We start from the raw sequence: 17,631 nt of genomic DNA on the forward strand, positions 1-17,631 counted from the left end.
AGAAAATCGTTTTGATAATAACAGAACTAACAAGCTAATCTCTGGGTAGCCCACGCCGTATCTTTGAACTGAGAGACAGTGGGGCTTTACTCCTCTGTCATTTACCAGGCTCCATCCTTCAGAGCCCCAGAGCCCCCATCTGTATAATGGGCTTGCCTTCTGGACAGAGTTGTGGACCAAATGGAACAACAGTTCAAAGGAACTGTGAGAAATGGCTGCTGGGAGCAACATTGTCAGGGGTTTGAGGTGGCATACGATCTCTTTTTCCCTCTTGATCTTCCCATCCTACCAGGATCTTCACTCAGAGCTCTCTGAGATGGCCACACCATAGGAGTTTTAGAATATTGAGAGGTTAGGCCTGAAGAGAGTGTCCTTGAATTGTCATAAAACCCTTTCTCCCGAAAGTGTCCTGCACAGAAGTGACTCGTGCCTAAAATTAGCCGGTCAGTCCGTGTAAAAGATGCTCATTTGCAGGAGAAACCCACATGTTCTTTCTTACCACGAACAGAAAATTACACCGAATGATGCTTGAGCCAGGATGTCTTTGTCTAAGTCAGTGGCCTGGTCCTGGAAACTCAGGAGCAATCCAGGGGCAGGCATTGTGCCCAGGGCCTTGGTCCTGCTGCTCCTTGCTTGTAGGTGTTTTTCACAAGAAACCTTCCTTCCTGTTCCCTGTTCCCTCTGCTTGCTTAGGAAGCCCGCACAGCAGCGTTGAGGGTAAATGTCAATACTGTTCTGAAGTACTAAACCATGATTCTGCAAACAGAGAACTTATTCCAAATTCACTCACTGGGTGAGGACTCCAACCGAGGCTACTTGATTTTTTCATTCAGTGCCCATCCCCCTCCATGTAAACATACCTGAGTGTGATTTATAAATAAAGAATCAGAAGTCAGTGAGCAAGATTGTGGTAATGGACATCGGGACATTGTTACAGTGTTAGCCTGTAAGATTCCATAGGGTAGAAGTCCAAACAGGTTGGAAAGGGAATTGGATCAGGAATGGTAGGAAAGAACATTGGGCAAAGAGCAAGTGCACCTAGGTCCAGTCTTTGGGAGCAGGTGAATCGGGGCTCTAGACTGATCAGCATAGAATGGCTGCTTTTGTATCTGACTTGCTATACCTCTCAGATTTTTCATCTCTGTGGCAGGTTATCAGAGGGGCATTGGCGAGGACTAGGGGACATTTCCAGTTGTGCATCTCTGAGGACTGACCTATCTCCCTCCCACTGCCTGACATCTGTCTGTTCCTTCAGTGACCATGTCTGAGTACCCATGGGGAGCTAAATATTAGGTCTGCTTTCTCAGGGAACAGCTAGGCAGGTACGCTGGCTGGGCCAGCCTTTAACCATCCCTGTCCTGTAGAATCATCCTCAGTACGATCTGGGGAAAGTGTGGCACTTACAAATACAGTACATTTGTCACCCAGGGCTCTTGTGTCAGCATTGTTCCCACCCTGGCACCTGCTTGTCCTTGGACCCAGCTGGTGTGTTTATTCTATGCACCACCCACCCCTGCATTTTGAGGCCATTGAGGACCTGGGTTACACTCACGCCTCGATGCCTTACCCCACTGTAAAGGAATAACGGAACCTCTGCAAAGGAGTGCCCCAGATGTGCCAATCTATTGCTTCCCTTGTGGTTGTGAATGTATCTGCTTGCTGAAAGGGCAAGTGTGGTTCATCATCCTCCAGGGGAGGAAGTATGAAAGGGAATTTTGTGGTGAGCGATGAGCTGACCATCACTGTCCCCGGCCTGGGGTTGCAACCAGGAAGTGGCCACAGCTGTGCCGTGGAGTTAAGACAAGGGGAGCGGGCTGCACGGTTGTGCATCCACCCAAGGCAATTTAGTCTAACGGCAGAGAGACACTGTCCACATTCACCTTATGGAGTGGCAGCTGGCCCGTGCTTGCTGGAAAGCCAGGCAGTTTCAGCAGCGGGGATATAGTACATCATGGAAGAGCATGCAAATCAGCCTCCTTCTTTGGCTTTCAAGCCTAAGGAGACAACAAAGCCCAGCTGAGGAATTCGGGTACCTAAAGGTACCGTATTGAATGTTGGCTTTTATTTCAGTGTTATTTTGTTCTTGTTTTTGAGACAGGGTCTTATTATGGAGCCCAGACTGGCCTTAAACCCTTGATCTTTCTGGCATTGTAGGTGTATGTCACTGTGCCTAGGTTAGTCCAGTGGTTCTGTTGTTGTTGTTTTCATAAGACTATAGGTGTAAAAAAAAAAAATAGGGCTAGAGATGTCACTATGGGGCCTTGGGTTCAATTCTCTATAGAAAATTAAATAAATGAATGTTAAATAATAAAAAATAATAAAGTCTCCCTTCCATGACCCAGCACATTTCCTGCCAATGCTATCTCACATAAACCAGCGACTCTGCAAAGGCCAGCCACCTCTGTTTATGGGGCAGGAGGCTGAGGCATGTGAAGCTTGAGAGGTTTAGTGCTGGAGGGTGGAGGGAGGTGGCAGAGCCTGGATTCACTATGGATGGTGGAAATGCTCATCAATGCTAGCACCAAGACGGGACCCTCACCAGAGTTGAACTAGTACTAAAAATCCTTCACCACCTCCCAGAACCCTAAGATTTGCTCACGGGGGTCCCTGACGTGTCCCTTTTAATCGTGCCCTTGAGCCTTTATTTTCTTTTGTTTTCTATAGTTGAGTCCTTTTTGATGTACATATATACAGATATACATTAGTCTCACACACATATGTATATTATATGTATATATATATATATATTTATACTTGGTGGGTTTTATTGTTGTTGCAGAGATACTATGGCAATGTAAGAATCTTTTTAAAGAAGAAAATGACAGCCATGTTCACACTTTGTTTCTCTTTGTGTTATTTAAATATACATATTTAAGTAGGAAATTAGGATTCTGTGGATTTTTTTTTTTTTTTTTTTTTTTTTTGAGACAGGGTTTCTCTGTAGCTTTGGAGCCTGTCCTGGAACTCACTCTGTAGACCAGGCTGGCCTTGAACTCAGAGAGATCCGCCTGCCTCTGCCTCCCGAGTGCTGAGATTACAGGCGAGCGCCGCCGCCGCCACCACCACCTGGCAGATTCTATGGATTACACCTTATAGTTAAATACTGACTGTGTTCTCCTGTTGTCACGTAGTGTGGTTTTACAGCATCAGCTTTGAGGATGTCTCAGCTCTCCCTAACTTCCTTATTCGTTTCATTTCAGATCATCACAGGGGAATTCTACCGGATCTATTACCTCAAGGAGAAGTCCCGATCTACCATTCAGAACCCTTACGTGGCCGCCCTCTATAAGCAAGTGGGCTGCTTCCTCTTCGGCTGCGCCATTAGCCAGTCCTTCACAGACATCGCCAAGGTGTCCATCGGGCGTCTGCGGCCTCACTTCCTGAGTGTCTGTGACCCTGATTTCAGTCAGATCAACTGCTCCGAGGGCTACATTCAGAACTATAGGTGCAGAGGAGAAGACAGCAAAGTCCAGGAGGCCAGGTAGGATGCCGCCACCACACAGACACAACAGGTGCCTGCCCTTCTTGACACAGTGAGGTTTAGAGAGCACCCCCCAGAACACCACAGGTGCTGGGCTCTGGTTTAGATGAGGAAGAAAGCGTAGTACCTGCTCTCAAAGAAAGAACTCACAGCCAAATGATCAAGACAGATGTGTAAATTGATCATTGTGATATGGCATTGCTAAACCCATTCATTCATTCATTCATTCATTCATTCATTCATTCATTCTCTTGTTTATTTATGGGTGCCTGCTACATTCCAGGCATGTATCAAAGCACTACCAAGGATGCAAAAGTGAACAAGATTCCGAGTCTAGGGAAGGGAAGACAGAAGAGCGAACACTGGGGATGTGAATATGGTCCTTTCATGGTCCTCTCTTGTTCTTGCAGGAAGTCCTTCTTCTCGGGCCACGCCTCCTTCTCCATGTTTACTATGCTGTATCTGGTGGTAAGTTTCTGTCCCCTAACAGGAGCAGTGCCCAACCATAGCTTACCCCCTTGGTATCATTGAGGATATAATTCATGTGAAATCCTTGGGCGGGGGTGGGGGGGTGGGGAGGGTGGGGGGGTGGAGCTGGGCACATTAGATCTCATCAGAGCTCAATACTCCCATAGCAGAAGTCCTGTTCATTTCTAGGCTTTTTCTATTATTTAGATAAAAATCCGTTCCCCCTGCTGCTAAATAGGGACTGTTGTGTCCATTTTGAAATAACAGAGGGATAGAGGATACTTGTGTACTAGTTTATGGTACAAGCATTGCTTTCTGGGAAGCCACGACTCCTTTGGTCTTGAAAATAACCTTATGTTACAGATGCTGCTCTGTAGTGGGAAAGGATTATTAGACCCAGGGGGTCTAAGTGAACTGCTAAATTTACAAATGCACCCGCAGTGATATTCAAACCCAAGGCTTCTGATCTGGCTCTTCGTATTGTGCACTGTGTGGGTTTGTTTTGTAGTATATCAATAGAAGAACTTCAGGAAGCTTCATTTATATCACTTCAAAAAAATTTAAGTTGTTTATATGGGAGGAGGCCTGCACACGCTATGGTGTGCCTATGGCAGTCAGAATCAGTTCTCTCTGCCATCTTTACCTGGCTTCCAGGAACTGAACTCAAATCATTGGGCTTGTTTGCATTGTCAAGGAGAAAGTGCCTTTACCCGCTGAGCTCTCTCACTGGCCTTCGTTAGCTCGCTTGCTGAGAGTGATTTTTGACTTTTACCAAGTATTTCTAATGTCCAGGAACTCACAAAGTGCAAAATTTGTATTCCTATTTCCTGGATCCAGAGACATTAGGAAGTGTGTCTGAGTTCGTTTGCCTTGGAGCAGGGGATGTGATTTGGATTCGCATGTTGCTCTTCCCGGGCTGGCTTCCTCGGGCATGCTCAGACAGCGTAGTGGACAGGCTCCTCCACTCCAGCTGCCCGGTGGACAGCAGGCCGCTCTGCTTTCCTTTGTCAGTGAAACACGGTCTCCCCCCCCCCCCCCTCCCCTTGAACGAGGTCCCCAGCCAAGGCACTTCCTGCATTCAGCTGCTCCAGTTGAGTTCAGAGCGAGAAGGTGCAGAGAGGTCGGACATAGCTCCGAAGAGTGTAAGCTGTTTGGAAAAAGAACATTTTGATTTCAACTTATTTTAAAAACATAATTAGGAATTGGAAAAAAAACAGAGTTTGTTTTGTTTTGCTTTTTCCCCAACTCCTTTCCAAGTTCAGAGGCCTCCGGCTTCCCATTACCCAGGATGCAATGCTGAAAGGTAGGCCCCAGCCTATAAAAACAGTAGACCTGGACCTTATTTATTCACGAGTGGCACTCCTCTCCATTCTTCAGTTGCTTGTTTTTGTTTTGCTCTCAGAAAGGATAATTTAGAAGATATTTAGGTTTCTGTTCCATGTGTGTATTTTACCAGGGCTGGAAGCAATTTTACAAATGTAATTTCAGTATTTTGTAAAAGTGCTTAGGAGAATTGTATGTGTTCAACCCCCACCCCACCCCCCATGTTCCCTTCATTTTCTTCCAAGAGAAAAATACTGAGTTCTTTTGAAGCCAGCCCTGGGCAGGATATCCTCTGCTGCTGCCCAGGTGTGTGCTGACATGTTTGGGGTGCAGGTTTGGGGTTCCTGCTGGGTGCCAGCCACTATGCCTACAGCTCACCACAAACATTCGCATCTCTCTGTAGCTTGTGGGCTTGGCTTTGATGGTCTTGTTTGTGGAAACAGACTTGAATCTGAGAAGTTAATAAGGACATCGTACAGCCAGTAAAACAGAAAGGCACGTGAAGGGTGGTCTTCTCCAAGGGGCACTGTTGCCTCTTTTCATTATATTGGCTACCAAAAAAAAAACAAAAACAAAAACAAAAAAGAACCTTCTCAGAAAAAAGCGGAAGGAATGTGAGCTCTTGACCCACCTCACCTGAAGGAGAGGAGAACTGTCCTTCTCCACATCTTCTTTCACAGCTGAGGTGGTTCCACACTCCCCCCCCCCCCCAAGCTGGCTCCCTCCACTCTATAGCCCCTCACTAGCTGTGGTCACAGAAGGCAGTCTGCCCACAGGATGACGGAGGGGGGCAGCATGCACTGTCATGGAAGATGTATTTGTAGCTCTTGGAGGGAGAGGAAAATTGTAGTGCCTTCTTATTGCTGGAAGAAGGAAGGGAAGCTGAAAATGAGAGGAGAGAGAGAGGGGCATGCTTAGCCCTTGCCTCCTGGTATATTATCACACACACACACACACACACACACACACACACACACACACCCCTCTGATTACATACACACCACAGGGTCTTAGGAACTTGTGCACGTATTCAATGTCCATTCTTGAAGACGCCAACACATGCAGATTCATACACACAGATCTCTCCCTGCTGACCCCCAGCCCCAAGGTTATCTGGCTTTAGATGGTCTCAGAAGCAAAAGACTGAAAATTCGAGCAGTGTTCTTTTCTAGAACTTGGTTTTGTGTGACTGTTTCACAGAAGTCCCAGTCCTTCCAATGTCCCACTTGCAAAAATGTTCTCAAGGAAGTTTGAAGCTCACACTGCCGGAGAGTGGAAATCTTGCGATCAGTCAGGCAAGGCCCTCGCCCATCCCTCGGGGCTTTTCTGTTGGACTCCCGGAAGTGCTGGAGTTGGGCCTGGATCCTGGCTTACCTCTATGCACCCTGAGCTTTTTTTTTAACAGCCTGAGAGCCACAGCTTCCCTGGAGCATTGGAGAGAATCATATGTGAGCCAGCTGAGCACAGCGCTGGTTGCTTTTGCCTCTGGAATCAGCCAGATGCGGACTCTGCTCTGGCTATGCTCGTGGCTAGTTGTGAGCTCTGAGTGGTTATACGTCACAGCCTCTGTGTTCTCCTCTGTAAAATGGAGACTGTCGCATCTGTCTTCTAGAGTGGTTGCCACTTTTCTGAGCTGGCCCGACATTCTCCATCTGTCACGTGAAAGAAAAAGGAGTTACTTATCACTCAGCCAAGTGTTTCTTTCTGGAAGGCGTTTAAAGTCCTCTCTGTGATGGAAAAGAGGAAGGGAAGTCACGAGGGCCAAACTTCTGCCCATCCAGCCATGGTGTTCACAGACAGGGGCTGACTAGAAACACCAGGCATCCCCACTGCAGACCTGTCAGCTTCAGCCATCACCAGCAACAGCTTCCATAGCATTGAAGGGCACTCCAGATTGGGTTTGGATTTGCAAAATGGGCGGCTTGGAAAAACCATGACCCAAACACCAAATTATCTCTGGGCATGGAAGCTTAAGGATGAGGTTAAGGTTTGTTAGAGACTGATGTAGATGCTAATAAAAACAAAAAGAGCACATAGAAGCATCCGCCGTGCCTCCCACCTCAGGGTCTTGGCCTATATCCCAGAAGACCACATCTAGATTGGTCCTTTGCCTCCATGGTCGAGGTATGAGGACAGTGTAGTTACCTGGATAAAACACCAGCACTTGGGCAGGCATCAGTTTATGTAGCACACTTGGTATCTCCACTGTGGACCAGATTCCTGGATACTATTCAGGGCTCCTGAGATGCTTCAGACCTGGGATCATCCACAAGAAAAATCACCCGTTCAGCATTTGGCAAATATTCAGGGAGTGGCTGATATGCACCAAGTGCCATGTTGGGAGTGGGAAGATGGAATTTGGTAAGGCGTGGTCACGGTGCTTCAAGAGTTCATCAGACAGAGGCCCAGGAGGACAGCGATGATAATGTGGCACCTTGTGCTCAAGAGATCGGGAGATGGGTAGGTTATTGCGTCTGTTTGGAATTGTGGTGTGCTGGGGCAGATAGATGAAGACAAATCCAGGGAAGGCTTCCTGTGGCGTTGGTACCATGAAAATGGGAGGAGCTGGAGGAACCCACAGTCCATAGACTCATGTGTAGCACTTCCTGCTTGGTGGCCAGAGGCAGCAGGGAGTGAAGTGCACGCTTGATAGTTGATCCCTAAGCTCCGGGATCACACGCTCCATCTTTCCCTCCTGCAGTGCACGTTTGGCTGCGGTGGGTTCATATCCAGGCTCCTCATTAGAAGGCAGCGCCTTACCCTTTGTCTTTTCTCAAGTCTCATTCTCAGAGAGGCCCTCCCTGACTGCCCTGTTTAAGATAGATAGCCTCCTCTGCCATCACTAGCCCTTCCTCACCTCCCCCATTCACATCTTTAACACGTGTGCAGTGAATGTTTGATGAATGAATGAGTGTTTGGATGAATCTCAGACCATTTGACTGTCATAGGGCAATGATCTTTTCTATTCTAATAAACTTCTTTCCATCCTACTTACTCATGGACTTGTTAGATTACTAAGAGCCATGTGGTCCAGGGACAAGGCTTTTACCTCTTTACTGAACCCTTCACCCCTTGGCTTTTTCTGTGTTGTCCTGTGAGAACTGTTTATATGTCACAGGATTTGGTGGGTACCAAGGAAACAGGGAAGTGGCTGACCTCCGATGGCCACATTCTCCAGGCTGTGGTTGTTAGTCATTGAGGTTTTGTTCAATAAGTTTGAAATCCCAGAGCATAGGGTCTGGGCTGCCCATGAGGCATTCCCACAGATCCCTGGAAGAACATGTTCTAACCATCTCTTAGGGACATGATTGCTGTTTCTAGGGAGAGAGAGGCATCAACCACTGTACCAGATGGTTTTCCTTTCTACTCCATTCCATCTGTCCATTCATCCACCCATTTGTGAGCACTTGAGAGCCAGAACCTAGGTGAGCACCTAGAAACACCAACGATGCTCGTAATTTGTGAAGAAAACCATAAAAGCATACAGTTGTGGCTGAGTCCGAGAATCTCCCTGATTCGTGATGGGAGTGGATGGAACAGAGAGAAAGGAAGGGCTGTTACTCCACTGATTAAGTCAGCTCAGAGACTTCCAGGCCAGTGCCTTCCACTCACGTATGCAGGCCGTATGTCTGCCATTGAGCCGTGGGTGTTTATAAGTACGTGAGACAAGTGCAGAGGAGGAGCCTACAGCTCCAGAGATCCTGGAGCTTGTCCCAGATGACAACTGCATCACGCCCTGGGATGGCGTCTTTTCTCCGAAGACTGAAGAGATAAGTTCAGAAAACGAGGACTCCGTGTACATAAGTAATTTCCTACAGAGACTGGCAGCTCTTGAGTTAGATCGTAGACTCAGAAAGGCAATTTTTCCACGTAATTCAGAGCTCCCTGGTGCCTTGAGTAACACAGCCTCTTCTGCCTCAGTCTTTGCATCTGTGCCATGGGCACCCTGGTGTCCCCCTAACATGATGATTGTGGCAGTTGCTGGTAATTAAGCTTCTAGCCAGTGTCTAACTCAGTGCTTGGCAGAATGGTCATTTCCTCTCCGTCTCTTGACAGTGATGGAAAAATGAGATTTGATTTTCTGGAAAGGAAGAAAGGGTCCGGTTAAAAAAAAAAAAAAAAAAAAAACCTTTGTCTTCAAAGCAGTTTAATAACTCTACAGAGGGAAACTGGTTTACATCATGTGACATTCTGCCAAGCACTTGAGCCCGGGCCAGGTAGGGAGCCCAGGAGGAGACTGGAGAACGAGAAAGTGTCTCTCTGGGTGTGGGTGACCTATGCTGCCTCCCAGAAAGCTGCCTTTTCACTATTAACCCACCTGTCCCAAGAGCTGGGAGAGGACTACACGGGCCTGTTTCTCCAGTATGCAAATCTAGCAGGCAACACAAATGACTTAGCAAGAATTAGGGAGCCTTAGAGCATGGCTCACACACCAGGCTCAGACCCAGGTAGACTGCACCAGGCTGAAACTCGGGCATAAGGAGATCTTGTTGGAATTCCAATTCTGTAGGACCCCAGTTGTGAAGCTAGGGTCAGGGAGAGAGTTCTGTTTCTGGATGCCCATGTGGGTGCCAAGGTTCCATATGCATTTCTTTGAGGGGTTGGGGAGAGTCAGCCTCCTTACCTTTATTGTAATCCTCACACCCCCAACCAGCAGTTCTGTTTTAACAACTGGAAACGCAATCTCAGTACCAGCAAGGAAAATTGTTAGGACACACGAGTATTGTTAGTACTCTTATTTTCAGTCGCAGAACATATTTCATTGGTGTGTGTCTTTCCAGTTTTTGAACACAACACATGCTTGCAACATTTTTAAAAATGAGCACATCTTGAGGGCTGGAGAGGTGGCTCGGCCGTTAAGAGCACTGGCTGCTCTTCCAGAGGACCCGGGTTCAATTCCCAGCACCCACAGGGTAGCTCACAACTGTCCTGTAACTCCAGCTCCAGGAGTTCTGACACCTTCACACAGATACACATGCAGGCAAAACACCTATGCACATAAAATAAACAGAAATACTTTTTTAAAAAATGAGCAGGCTGTATAGGAGAACAGAGAACTTCAGAAAAGTAGAGTGACTTAGCTGAGGCGCACACATGCAATCCAGTTGTTCTTGCTGCAGAGCTCAGCTCTTGCAGTATCCCAGCCATGCTTAGCGAGTGGGTTCCTCAGCCTGGAGTCCTTCACAGAGAGAAACAAACACAGGCAGGACAGGATGTCAGCAGTAGCTTGGATGTGGTTAGGGTAACTCACTCTGGTTTTGTCCAGCTCTCCTTATTCCTTTCCTAAACAACTTTTTTTTGAGGGCTGAGGACCTTGCTGAAGCTCCTCCTGCAGGCCCTCACTGATAACTGGGAGAGTCTGTTTTGGTGCAGGATTGGAGGCATGCAAGTCGTCTTCTTGAGTAACTTGGACCAGTACCGTGAACTGGGAATGAGTGGAGCCTAAGCTCCAGAATTCGTGTAGAGAACCTCTTGAGGCCTGAACCGCAGTCCCGAGTTTGCTCTTGGGGACTGAGGTAGGCACCTGGAGATCCCATGCATCTGGTGGTGGCACTGGTAGGTGTGGTGGCTCCCACTATCAGCCACAAAGCCTATTGCCACTGTCAACTAACTTCAAATGCATCCATTAAGTAGAAGGTCATTGCACAAGGTCTTTCTTTAGTAATTTATTTGTTTTGGAAAGATTGTCACAGTCATTGAATAACTATCATGTCAAGGCAAAGGGGTGTCTCCACTGTGGACATCAGAGTCATTCCTGACCATGAGGCCATTGCTCCACAGTGTTCTAATTCCTGATGGAATGGAGGCACAAGTTGCATCTGCTGGCTGTCATTCCCAGTCCGTGTGAGGAATTCTTTTCCCATGGCCCATACTCTGTTCTCATTCACAAGCACTCCCTTCCTCTCTTCCTGGAGCTATTCTGAAGCCTGTCTCCTCCCCAGTTCCGCTCCGGTATGAGATTTTTCTTTTCTGGAGCCCCAGCCTGAAGCCTGAGTCAGTGGCAGGGGAGATGTCGCCTTGTCCGGTTGGGAAGCCCACCCTTCCTCTGCCCCACCCTGGCTTCCAAGGCCTGTGACCTAAGTCTGCAGGCAGCAAGCAAGGGGAAGGGTGGGATTCTGCACAAGTGCTTTCCGAGGTCTGTAGCTTTTTCAAAGAAGGAAACTGAAGAATCTTAGAGGTGCTTAAAGAAGCGTGATTAAAGAATAAAACCTTGTGCTGACTGAGTTGTATGCTGTGCTATGTCCTCTATATTGGTGTGGCCCACCAATCCATACCTCTGCCTCTAAGACAATGGTTGTTGCGCTCCTTCACCTGAAAGGAAACTGAGGCATGAGGGCTTTCTGATGAAAACCTGTGTCCTTTCTGTTATCCACCCGTCTGTCCACTGTCAAGAGTAGCGGGAGGTAGGCAAGCCTGAGTGGGCACACAGACTGTGTCCCTCCTTCCTGAAACTTGTTTTGGGTCACCGGGAGACCAACATGACTTCCATCCTGGCTCCCATAGTGAGACGCTATGTAATCCAGGCAGGTCTCGAACTCACCATCTGCTTGTCTGTGCTTCCTGCTTGGATTATAGGCATCATGCTGGGCTAAAGGCAGGATTTTTTGGTGTTGAGGTGACGACTTTTAGAGTCACCATGACATTTACACTGCCTATGGTAACCTAATGCTGTCCATACTCCACATGAAGCATCTAGATTATCCAACTTGGTGCTTTGCTTAAAGCCAATTTTCAGATTTCTAATGCTTCCCCGCCCTCCAATAGGTAGATATTCTCTCAAATAAGTAATTTCGGGCTAATGGGCCTTTCCCCCCCCCCCAAGGATTCAAACCCTTTCATAATTTTTTTAAGCATTGTGACAGAATTAAGGACTTAGTATAGAGCATTCACCAGTCTCTGTTGTCACACCCTTAGTATTCGGTGGAATACAGTCTGAGAGAAATTGTTCTGCCCAACAAAGAGCAGATTCCCTGGCTTGATCCCAAGACCCTCTGCAACCTTCTTCCTCCTTATACCTCATACAGTCTCCTCTCCAGCCAGGTTGGACTATTGGAAGTACTGCACTCTCTGCCCTCACAATTCTCCCTTAACTTCCATCAAAGAGTCTTCCGTCTTGATGGTTCAAGTCCATCATCCTGGCGGCAATGACACTCACTGGCTGCCCTCCACCTACTTACATGGTGTCTGTGAGACACATTAGTACATTTACTGTACCCATAACCCTATACGGAGTGGAGATGACGTCTCATTTCTCTGTCCTTAGCACACATCGTAGCATCTACCAGTCCATGGTTCTGTTCTTTGGGGTTTTTTTTCTTGAGAACGAAATTTTCAGTTTTATTCTCCAGGTGTTCTAGAATGTGCATCAAATGCTAATTGAATTTATACATTCATTTATACATCCATTGTTCTTATAAACAAAGATTCTAGATCTCTGTTCAAAGTGTCCTTTATGCCTCTTACTTCACAAAGGAAGTAAGGGAGGGGTACATTTATTTGTGTTAATTGTCTTCGCCTTTGGGATGGTGATTTTGTTGCTTCTTTTGGGTTTTAACTGGTTATTGCTGTTGTAGGAGAAACCCATTGATGTTTTTCTTAAATTTGTTTAGCAGCAAACAATAGGATACCCTCTTGTTAGTTTTTCATTCAGTACTTTTTAAATTTCCTAATATTAGACTCTTCGGGTCACAATGTTGGTAGAACCACCTGCTGTTCTGTATGGGCGGCCTTGTGTTTTCCAAGCCGTTGAGCATGCTGTCCTAGAGAAGGCTCCCTTCACAGCCCAAGTGCCTCTGGGATCTTCCATTCTCTCTCTGCCCCCTCAGCCAGGCCTCCTGGCCCTTGGCATGCCCCTTCCTGGCCACCAAAAGGAAAGTGCCCCATTGTCTCTGGAAGGGAGGTCTGGCCTCTGCCCCTGCCTCGGGTCTGCCGTGTGGCAGCGGCCCCTCCCTTTGCTCTTCCCTTCCCCTGGCCTCTCCCCTGCTTTGATTTGTAGTCGGAAGTTCCCCCTTGTTCCTCTTGCTTCTTCCCCCTCATTTCCCAAGTTCCCACAGGAACCTGGGAAGTAAGTTGTGCCCAGAGGTTAAAGCGGAAACTCTAGCAAGATAACTCCGGAGGGGACAATACCCAGTTGACGTCATTTCAACTTTCCTTGGGCCAGAGGTGGTGTTTGGGGTGGGTTTTTGGTTCCTTTTCTTTTCTTGTCTTTTTCTTACGTTTTTCTTCAGGTTAGTCTTCCACCCCACCCAGCGTGCAGTATCTGTCAGCCTCCCCTTGAAAGTTGCCTGGCATTGTCTGGCTGGTTTATGTTTCCTCCTTTGCTGATTCAGAATCCGGGTTCCTACTGATGACTTGGATACCGATTCTCTTGGATAGAGTTACTTTCTTTCAAAGCAGAAACATCCCCTAGCTGGGAGTGTCAGGACAACTTACTCAAAGCCTCCTTGGTATTTCATTGCTGAGGCAGGGGATTGCTGGTCCCTGGGGACTGTGCAGCTGTAATCCCTGAGAAAACTCACAAATGTGTTAGAAAATCATTGTCAATCCTGCAACAATGCCTTTGCAGGCCTTGGTTACTGTTCTCTACGTAGTGTAGATCCAGAAGATAAGAGGAAAGTTAATGAAATGCTTGCTGTGTGCCTAACTGTGCAAAAACCATTCGTATGTACTATCTTATTCATACTCTTTAGCTTATCCCTCTAAATAAACTTTTTTTTTTTTTTGCTGTAAAACTAAAGATCAGTGGCTGGCATGGTGTCCAAGTTGAATACTCTATCCACAGTTTATCACACCAAGTCTAGATAGTTCCTTAGCAAAAACTGGAGCGCATGCTGGTCCGGTGTTGTGGAGTCTATGAAGGAGAAGATATTTAGCGTTTCTTTTCTCTCTTTCCTTCAGCTATACCTTCAGGCCCGCTTCACCTGGCGAGGGGCCCGCCTGCTCCGGCCCCTCCTGCAGTTCACTTTGCTCATGATGGCCTTCTACACGGGATTGTCACGTGTATCCGACCACAAACACCATCCCAGCGATGTCCTGGCAGGATTTGCCCAAGGAGCTCTGGTGGCCTGCTGCATAGTAAGTAGCCCTTTGTCAAGCCTCAGCCTGCAAACAGAAGCCCCAAACCGAGGCTTGTTAAATGTTTCCAGCTCAGTGACTAAAACTCCTATTCTCTTCCTAGTGTTCCAAGAGCCACTGGCTCCAGCACCCCATCGGTAGATGAGAATCGATTGATAGGGTCTTTGAATCCTCTTCTCCGTGAGCACCTAGTTTGGGCTTCTAGAATGCTGCAATTAAAAGACAGCTTAGATGTTGTCCAACTGACTCTCTGTGTGATCCCAGTAGACTAGAATGTTGCACAAGCACACATGTGAGTAACTGGTAGCATGGCAATCTCCTGACACAGCCTGTTCATGCACAGCTACGGTCGACACTAGTTAGTCAGTGCTATTCTCTGCTCCTTGGGAAATTCTGTAGCCTTCTATGATCTCCAGGGACTTTGGTCTGTGTTGGCTAGAGAACCAGAGGTTTGCTGGAGGAGAAACCCTCCCCTGGCCTAGGACCTTGCAGATCATCAGAACTCCATAGAGACTGAACTTGGGGTGGGCCACCTATTGGTTCCCCCTAAAACAGATGGATGGCTTTTTTTTTTTACACATTTCATCCTGATTCTCGTGAAGGTGGGATAGGGTTTTCCACCTCCCTGAGCCTCCTCCTCCCTGCCTTTCCTGCCTCTCTCCTACATTCCAGATGCTGAGTGTGCACACTCTTTGGTATTAAGGCTCTTCTTAGAGGTGCTCACCCCAATGCCATAGGAAGTCAATTTCGGGGACTTCAGTGGGACTGCAGTAGACACATGGATGGGGCCTCAGCAGGTCGGCAAAGGCCCGGCGCAGTGTGGCCAGCAGCACAGTGTGGTCAGCAGCACAGGGTCAGTGTGAGGATGCTCAAAGTAGACACAGTGGATGTAATGAAAGAAGCACCTGACCTGCATGACTGCTTAGGTGCAGAAGGCCTGCCTGGGAGACTAAGGTCTTGATGGCTGTCTTCAATGTGTGCTTGCTCTGCATGCGTGTGTGTGTGTGTGTGTGTGTGTGTGTGTGTGTGTGTGTGTGTGTCTTTCTCTCCAGAAGAGAAAGCAAATTAGGAGAGCCAATTGTTACCCAGAGCAGCTGTCACCCTCCAGCGTGTCCCCTGGTGCCTGGCCCTTTAATATGTGGTGACAGTGGGGGATGGGTGTTTGCACCGCAGGGTAACTCTGCGCTGCCTGCCCCCTCCTGAGCTTTGCTCTCCGCAGGAGGGCAGGCAGCTCATGGAGCCTGCTGCTGCTGGGCTTCTTTCAGCGTGGGCGCCATAATTGGAGTCTCCCTTACCCCCAATTAAAAAAATTAAAAGGTGTGGGGATCATTCCCGGCCTTCCTCTCTTTTATACGGCAACTCCAGAGCACTGGCCATGGGCAATTAGACAAAACCCGGGAGAATGAAGGCTGATTTTCCAGAAGGAAATCTGGGAGTTTGACTTTTATCCTGTTTGGCACCTGGTGACGGTAACGTGGGCTGAGAATTTTGAACCCGGGGTTTGTAAAGCACCTACTGTTTGCTGGCGCCTCTCTGGATACTTTGCCCTGTGACTTCTTTGAGGCACATGGGGTCACTTGCCCTGATGGGGCAGCTCAGGCTTTCAGAGCTGACTTGGGTCACCCAAGGCCAAAGAGCCGCTTCGAGAATGACTCACAGCCATGCCCTCTGTGCTTAGTAGTGGGGGAAGGGCACCAGACACCGGGCCAGCCAGAGCTACCTCCTCGGGCAGAAATTGTGTAGACAGCTGTTTAAAGAGTGTCATTTAAAGTGTGTGGTAGGGGCCTCCCCAAGCCTTGGGCTGATCCGCTTAGCCTTCTGAGTCTGGAAGTTTCTTTTCGCCAAGTAGACAGTTTGGGAAGAGGTGACAGATATTCCCTTTTACCTGTCAACATGGGATGGCAGGGACTCAGTCTCATTGACCATTTTTCTCTAGATATCTAACTCCACCTGGTGCACAGCCAAGACTTCTGGTCCCACCAGCTTGCCAGTGCAGCGAGATTTGGTGTGCTTAAACCCATCTGACAGGCCAGGGCAGAGAAGGCTCTGGAAGCTGTGGCTGGTTGCTCAGTGGAAGAAAGCGCAGCAGGGGAAAAAAGAAGCCAGCGTGTCCTTTCCCACAGAGAGACGCTGGATAGTGTGGTCCTGGTTTTGATTACAAGGAAAGACAGACACGAAGCTCCTCGGCTGCTGCACTGAGTCAGAGACGCTGGCCCTCGAGGGGGTGTCTGATGAGGACACTGGGTGTCTAGCCCGGGGTCCACCAAGAGGGTGGAGGACATTGATTTGCCTTGTCAGGTTTCAGCTCGATCAGCTCCCATATGCAAGGGAGCCCTAGTGTTCTAGGCTGTAGCCTCTGACCTCTGCTTTATACCCTATGACAAAAGTGTCCCTTAAGATCAGTGAATCCTGGGGAACACAAGTGATCTTCTCACTTATAGATGGGGTATATTGTAGCAAGCTTTCTTGTCTGTTTTTGGATCGCCAGCCCCCAAATAACAACACAGAAACTTATTATTGTGAAAGCTTGGCCTTTAGCTTAGGCTTATTTCCAACTAGCTCTTATAACTTAATTAACCTATATTTTTTTTTTTTTTTTTTTTTTTTTTTTTTTTTTTTTTTTTTTTTGGTTTTTCGAGACAGGGTTTCTCTGTGTAGCTTTGCGCCTTTCCTGGAGCTCACTTGGTAGCCCAGGCTGGCCTCGAACTCACAGAGATCCGCCTGCCTCTGCCTCCCGAGTGCTGGGATTAAAGGCGTGCGCCACCAACGCCCGGCTAACCTATATTTTTTAATCTATGATCTGGCACGTGGCTCTTTACCTTTCCCCAGTACAGCATGTCTGACTTGCTCTGAATTTGCTGGCATTTCTCTACCTCTCTCCCAGGAAGTCCCGCCCAACCTCGTCCTGCCCAACTATTGGCCATTCGGCTCTTTATTAAACCAATCGGAAGGTGCCTTAGCAAAGACACATCTTCACAGTGTAAACAAATATTCCACAATAGTATATCTATGATATTTATTATTGTTGTTGTTAAGACAGAATCCCACTATGTAATCCTGGTTGACCTGGTACTCATTATGTAGACCAGGCTTGCCTCAGACTTATGGAGATCTGCCTGCCCCTGTCTCCTAAGTGCTGAGCTTAAAGGTGTGTCCTACTATGTATTCAAGATTCTTGACATTGAGAGTCATCTCCCGGAGTCAGGAGGTTCCAGAGAAAGAGAACACACAATACTGCACAAGCCACAGGGTGCCATAATGCTCAGAATCCATTTCCTCCTCTG

The 17,631-nt window shown here is 47.7% G+C and overlaps 1 protein-coding gene across 1 annotated transcript in view; it reads left to right on the forward strand.

The window, feature by feature from the left end:
- Nucleotides 1-17,631, forward strand: part of Plpp3 (phospholipid phosphatase 3) — a 78,914-nt gene that overhangs the window by 49,155 nt on the left and 12,128 nt on the right. The window contains exons 3-5 of the mRNA XM_006987196.3: nucleotides 3,201-3,481; nucleotides 3,892-3,949; nucleotides 14,171-14,347. Coding sequence (XP_006987258.1) covers nucleotides 3,201-3,481; nucleotides 3,892-3,949; nucleotides 14,171-14,347 — 516 coding nt within the window. The remainder of the gene's footprint in view (nucleotides 1-3,200; nucleotides 3,482-3,891; nucleotides 3,950-14,170; nucleotides 14,348-17,631) is intronic.

Source organism: Peromyscus maniculatus, chromosome 2 (genome assembly GCF_049852395.1).
Source record: "Peromyscus maniculatus bairdii isolate BWxNUB_F1_BW_parent chromosome 2, HU_Pman_BW_mat_3.1, whole genome shotgun sequence".
Taxonomy (NCBI): Eukaryota; Metazoa; Chordata; class Mammalia; order Rodentia; family Cricetidae; genus Peromyscus; species Peromyscus maniculatus.